The 6,883-nt window shown below is 42.9% G+C and overlaps 1 protein-coding gene across 2 annotated transcripts in view; it reads right to left on the reverse strand.

The window, feature by feature from the left end:
- The window catches only part of LOC115313921 (cytochrome P450 3A19), a 51,453-nt gene extending 45,584 nt beyond the window's left edge, over positions 1-5,869 (reverse strand). The window contains exons 1-5 of one of the 2 annotated variants that reach the window (XM_040215397.1): positions 5,831-5,869; positions 4,536-4,632; positions 3,437-3,489; positions 2,269-2,365; positions 1,931-2,050 (exon numbers count right to left, since the gene is read on the reverse strand). In XM_040215397.1, coding sequence (XP_040071331.1) covers positions 1,931-2,014 — 84 coding nt within the window. In that variant the 5' untranslated portion in view covers positions 2,015-2,050; positions 2,269-2,365; positions 3,437-3,489; positions 4,536-4,632; positions 5,831-5,869. Of the gene's footprint in view, positions 1-1,930; positions 2,051-2,268; positions 2,366-3,436; positions 3,490-4,535; positions 4,633-5,743 lie in introns of both variants that reach the window. The other variant, XM_040215396.2, reaches the window with a different exon arrangement.
- Positions 5,870-6,883: the final 1,014 nt, after the last annotated feature.

Genomic DNA, 6,883 nt, shown 5'->3' on the forward strand with positions numbered 1-6,883 from the left:
CTCACCGAGCCTCGTGTGCCTTGAACTATACGTGTCAAAAACAATACGAAAATTTCCTGTTTTTTTGCGAATAAACCGTTTATTTTTAATTTCTAAAAAGCCATTCAAGGTACCCATTTTTAGTTTTTGTTTTTGTTTTCGGGTAAGACGCAGCGCAGAAACGATTTTCCAGGCAAGTGCGTACCCTTACCACGACATTTACGAAGCGGAAGCAGACACGATTGTCAATCTATGGCTACGAAAACGTAACAATAGAGAAGGATGTTCAATCGTTCTACTTTTGTCGCTCCGGACTCGCTTCTCACTTACTCGACAAAGTTGGTTCAGTGTATCATTCTCGGCAATTTTTTTTTCTTTTCAAGATTGAAACAATTTTGACATATACCGGGTGTAACAAGGAGACGGTAGGCTCTTTAAATCGACCGGAAAATTCGGTTTCTTAACCTACCGCGCTACGACTTTGTGCAGCGTTGCCCACACATGGTGCATTTTTTTCGTAAAATTTGCAAAGAGCGGATTTACCTGAGGAAAAAGTAAAGAAAGAAAAAGGCTTAGCTCCTATGGAAACGCAGCGACGCCACCGGTCTGCAATCAACACGGCGCCGTTTGGCATGGTAGACAAGAGATGGCGCAAGCGGTCGCGACGCCAACTGCCGCCAACGAACGAGCAGACGACGCCGAGAGCCGGCGTAATTAGCAGACAAGGAACAGCAGTTTCTTGCTGTTACCGCGCCTGTCTTTTTTGTTTCTGCGACTGTCGCCGCCTGCGGAACGCGCGCCGCTTTTGAGTCGAAAAAATTGTCTGCTGAAGAGCCTTTGAGGAATACCTCGGCCGGCTCTCGGTGCCCGTATGCTCGCTCGTTGGCGGCGTTCGTTGCGCCATCTCTTGTCTACCGTGCAAAACGGCGCCGTGTTGATTGCAGACCGGTGGCGTCGCTGCGTTTCCGTAGGAGCTAAGCCTTTTTCTTTCTTTACTTTTTCCTCAGGTAAGTTCGCTCTTTGCAAATTTTACAAAAAAAAATGCACCATCTGTGGGCAACGCTGCACAAAGGCGTAGCGCGATAGGTTAAGAAACCGAATTTTCCGGTCGATTTAAAGAGCCTACCATCTCCTTGTTTCACCCGGTATATATTTGCATTAAAATATAAAGTTTTCTTCTCTTTTTTTTTTTTTTTTTTTTTGGGGGGGGGGGGTAGTTTTTAAATTATTGATTCATATATCGTGTCATTTTAAATAATCTGAAAGAGTAGGTCGTTGTAGCCTGTGTTTCTTTTAACTCGCAATTTATTAAAATACTTAGAGGTTGTTTTTTTGGTGAATTATTCCTCGACTTATTCAGGGTATACAGTAATGCCTCGTTAATATGGATACCCCGCTACATGCACATCATTTTCCGGGACAACCTAGGAAAATATATGCATTTTCGTCTCGTCATATATGGACAGCCTCGCATTATTTGCGGAATATTTTGGGGGACACACACGGTGTCCATACTAACGAGTCAACACTGTATATCGATTCATTCCATATCATCTGAAAAATTTGGTTACTATAGTCTCTAATTTTTCTTTTCTTTTATATAAAAGGCGTCTAAAACCTGAGTTACATAATCCGATTTTATGCATTGCAGTGGAAGTTGCGGTGTTCAACCGCACCTGCGAAATTGCAAGTTAAGTCTGACCACGTGAATCGGGCTTTAAAACGAACAATTCAAGCGGCAAGTTGTAGCTGTTTGAACCGTCGTGAGCTCGAGATCCAGGAATAAATTATCTCTTTTGACGAAACTGGTAGGCAGAAAAAAACCTACCGTAGAACTCGACGTAAAGAACGATGCAAACAGTGCCTGCGTCTAGTTAAGCTACTTTTTTTTTTTCTTATGACAAGAAGTAAATATATTAGGAACAGAAGGGTGCTCAAACTGGTTACTAACTGCTTTCAATCGGCTCGTTGTAAATGCAGGTGACATCATAGTTCTTGTAGTTTTCCACTCTTCTTCCGGGGAGTTTAACATCATCTTATCCCACAGAGGATTTCCCGTGGCATTGGATGCCTGAAACGAAGAGTCAAGTGTCCGCAAAATCACAAAAATGCATCTCCCTTGACAAACGCTTTTTGTCTTTATTTTATTTTTTAATCTTCAGTTGTCGTTTTGTTTGCCTTGTTTTTTGCGTATTTTATGCACACGCCTTTTGCGGAAGAAATGCAATTGTATCCCAATTTCACGTGCTGCTGATACTAAGAGTAGAAAATATAGTTGGCAGTTCTTACAATTCTGTCCGAGAAGGATTTGAAATCCTTCACGTAGATATCTCGAAGGAGCAGTGGATCCCCGACTACGAGAGTGGGCACAAACCCTTCGTAGGAGCTGGAAATAAGAAGGACCGAATTTACTAAGAATAATTGCCCTTCCGAGTCTAACAAATTCTTTTAAAAAATTATTTTCAAATGTACGGGCTATTCCATTTCACCTTTAACCTTGTTAGTATCCTGTTAACATCTAAACATTAATGTTCAAATGAAACGGTTCAACTCGAGACTGATATTGATCTAACTATAATTATTTGGTAAAAAATGAATATGATAAAAAATATGAATGCATGCCTTGAGATCAATATATGAGACAAGGTCGTTCGCGAAGTTTTATAGTGGTGCCATGTTACATTTTTCTCACCATGCAGCATGCTGCAAAATATACATAAATAATTTGTCAATTAAGTAAAGCGTTTTAAACAGTGAAAATGTGAAAGCGTGCGCATTTAAGAACGTGATCGTGGAGAGATCAGCGTAGATATAACAGGAATAACATATTGCTCTTTCACAAAGAATATAAGATTTATAATACTTTACAAATCGCTTACCAAAATGCATTTGTTCGATCCCTTATAGAACGAATAACGTGTTTCTATGTGTAGAACAGAGTAAACGTCTTATTACAAAGGAAAAAAATAGGGCTTTTATTCGTCTTGAAAAGTTCCGTTATTCATAATGTTTTTTAATTAGTGTTCTGGCTCGAATATTATTATAGAATAGTATTAATGGCATACACGTGGAATTGCTGCCAATATAAAGGAACACCGAAACCCCACACATTTCTTTATGTGCCTGTCTTCTTTTATGTAAAAAATCAACCGTTAAAAAGGTTGGACAGCATTTACGCCGGAACACACAATTTTGATGGAGGTACACTCGCCACTCCACGCTCCAGGCCCCACCCATTAGTACTGGATTGGCTTGGCTGCTCGTCAGATTACCTCATGCAAGCCTAATGCATTTGTGTCGTGACTTTCAAATAGGATTGTCTGATGTCTTACACCTTCTGCTGCCCGTACATCTATATCAACTATTTTTTATTATCGAGTTCAGGACGTGCGGGCCTTTAAGATTAGGAATTTCGACTTCTTTAGTTGGTTCAAAAAGCAAAATTGTAGGAACATACCCATAAAGCCGACCACGTCGGCGATAGTTTTTGAGGGCCACCTCATGCAAGGGCTGTAACGAGAAAAAAAAATTACTAGAAGGAAAAGACATCACTTTTTACCCAGCTAAACCGGCCTTGTTCTTCGACAGGCAGAAATTTGTAAGTGCAGAATGTTTATGGCGTCGAATAATTAATTATAGCAAACGAACATTCGTAGGGTTTTGGTCATTCCAAAATTTAGAATTGCAGCCCGTTCCTCAGACCTAACCATCATCTTAAAGTTGGAAGGGACGAGCCTAATAAAAAAAAAAAAAATAAGCATAATGATTCAAACAATTTTTGAAGTGTCAAGAAGACAGATTAGGGTTTCAATCTTGCGCTGCTAAACTTTAATGATTAAAGCTGTAATTTGGTCCCTTAAAGTACACTCCGGACAAGATATATGAACATTATGTTCACTTCACTTCGAATTCAAAGCAGAGGTAAAAATCTAAATTAAAAATTATGAACAATGCGATACTACAAGTTATCTCTTTTAATCTTGGTGTCCTCTGATCGGGCTGACAAACCCGGCGATCTTCGTGAGCATTCCACACTCTCGAGCTTTACTCGCACACCGAGTACAAGCTGTCGAGCTCATCCTCGCCTACCCCTCTGGTCACGTGATGTCCTCCGTTAAGCGATCAACGTCAAGCTTCGCGGCCACGCCTCTCAGGCTTCACCTATCGGGATTCCAAAAATCCTGAGCAACTAGCCAGAAAACGTTTCACGTTTAAAGTCAAGGTGTAATTTAAGCACCCGCAACAAATGGCAAGCAAATCTGAAACTGAGGGCTCGCAGCTTCAGCAGCTCATGTGCGCTAGCGAAACTCACAAAATATGATGCTCAGAAGTGCAGGATTATTGATTACACTTAGGTAACAATTATTCGGGACCTTTCCGATTAGTGCGAAAGAATAGTGTTGGCACCTGCTTATTTATCTGGTAGTAAAGAAAGCGTTTTTCGTGTGGAGATGTTCAAATATTTCTGGCCACGTCATATCAAGGCGAGACGCAGTCTAACCTAAGCTCGTAGAGTGTATCAAGATTTACAATCAAATAAAAAAGTAACTCTTTACCTTCGTGAAATTATCGTATACCAACTTCACGTAGTCGGTAAAAGACAGATATGGAATTCCTTTTCCATTCCAGAAACTATACGTTCTTCTTATTACCCTGCAAAAATAAGCATCACTAATCAGATGGCAAGCATAATTGCATTACATCCGTAGGCACCTAAAGCGGCGATGAATGATCTTTGTTTGGAAACAGACACCGTAGAAACAAATGTATACACTCGCATTCAGAGCGAAAAATCGCTGCTTCAACAAGAATTGTGCTTCACGAAGCTGCGAGAAGGAATCGCTCTCAGTTCAGTAGCTATAATCAATATTTTTCATCGAGGAATAGGTGCCTAGGTGCAAGTATCTCTGCAGGATTCCAAGAAATGCCCGTGTAGATTTAATGCGGTTTCAGGGGAAGTCATCCGAACACACCATCATGACTTATTACCTTAACGTGCCTTGCCTCGCGATTCGAATTTTGGAGTCCTTATGAACTATTGTCGCAATCTCATCGGCTGTGAAGCGATAATAACTTTGTCGGGAATCGCCGCCCCGTGCGTACCTTAAGCCGACCGGGACTATGGCGGTCTTGAGAAAAATAAGGAAGTAAGAGTTTTATTGCCTTGTGGACATTGATGGCCAAAAATATGAGAAAAAAAAAGCCGTTATAAATAGGAAATTAATATTTAAAATAAAGCCATGCCCACCCACCCCCCCCCCCCCCCCCAAAAAAAAAAAAAAAAAAACCTATTGAATATTTTTTTCTCGGAGACGCATTTGATAGCATAAGGGCCAGGTACTTCGACACCGTGTTTACGCGGTAAAGGAAATTTATGCTTACTATCGGAATGCGTAGTGCTCAAAGCACATTCATTCTGACAAAATTTGGAGCGAACAACATTTCCGGTCACTCGACTGTGCACTCATAAATAATGACGTTTACCAGAAACGTAATTTGCTTTGTATGTCTTTTTTTTTAGCAGCGTTGCTGCCATAATTCATGCTCTTCGTTGTACGATAGGTTTACTTTCAATTTATTCGTAATAGTTTTCTAAGAGATAAAGTTATTAAAAATACGTTTCCAATAACAATGATGTTATCCTTGCTTCAGGCGTTAATTCGCAGTCTCTTGCACACCGAAAACTTCCCTCCGATTTGCTGCGTGTAATACATTTTTTTTATAGAAGCGAGCAGCGCAGAAAGAGTATGAGAAACTGACTTACCAGAAAAATAGAAAAATGAATAGAAGCACTAAAGCCAGCGTCGCCTGCAGCATGGTCAATTCAGTATCCGAACTAATTGAATTTCGCCTCTGACGCGCCACGACAAAGTGACCCAGACGGCAGGGCTCGTCGCTATCACGGGCTCAACGAATCAAAATCGATTCGTGCAACGACAAAGATAAAAATGGCTTCGTCCCTATCTGCGCGGCGCTCTTGGGTGTCCTTGGCGCACGCAATAAGCCACTGTCCGTAGGCAGTCCCGAGCGGGCCAACAGAGCTGGCATTCTGCCGGCATGACGAAAACACGAACAACGAACTGTAAGCCAGGAGGAATCGAGTAAACGTGTTCACAAGACTCGAACGTCCTTGACAAAAGGACCGATTGACGATACCGAGAGACAGACGCAAATTGTTTAATCCCACACATGTTTGTCTTGAGAGCTGTAAAATGGGTTCCCTGACCGGAGAGTGAGGTAGTGGATCGAAGGTTTAGGGGCGGCAGGCGAAAGGGCACCGACACACGTTTTTATCTACACCGGCGTCGGCGACAACATGCGTCGTCGTCTCTGCCATGTACAGGTCCCGTCAAAGTAAAACGGAGCGCCGCATCGGCGACCGAACTGCATCGCCGCGCTATCTAGCAGCGCCGGCTGGAACTGATAGGCTACATCTGCGCATGCGAAAGTGCCTTCCGCTGGGGCCTCCGCTTTCTTCGTCCCACCCACACGTTATCGGTGGTTCGAGCGGCGCAACACTCTTCCTAAAATCGACGCCTGATAGCACAAGGAGCGGTGCTCATCCACAACACTCGCCCTTCTCTCCCACTTGCCTTCAGTGTCACCTCCCCGTATAAGCCCGAGCCGAACACCTAGCGGTGTTTATCGGAACAGCGTTTGGCAGCTCGAGACGCCGATAATGCGAGGATCAAAAACAAGAATGAAGGAGGACACCGCGAACGGTACGCTCGCATGCGCAGACGGCACCTATCAGCTGCAGCCGGCGCTGCCAGATAGGGAGGCGATGCAGTTCGGTCGCCGCTCCGGCGCTCCGTTTTACTTTGACGGGACCTGTACGCAAAGGCGCCTGTGCTTTTTGCGTTTCTCGTCTTGTAGTAGCCGAGTAGTTCTTTCGGGTGCTACA

The sequence above is a fragment of the Ixodes scapularis genome, unplaced genomic scaffold, assembly GCF_016920785.2.
Source record: "Ixodes scapularis isolate PalLabHiFi unplaced genomic scaffold, ASM1692078v2 PGA_scaffold1__304_contigs__length_218370807, whole genome shotgun sequence".
Lineage (NCBI taxonomy): Eukaryota > Metazoa > Arthropoda > Arachnida > Ixodida > Ixodidae > Ixodes > Ixodes scapularis.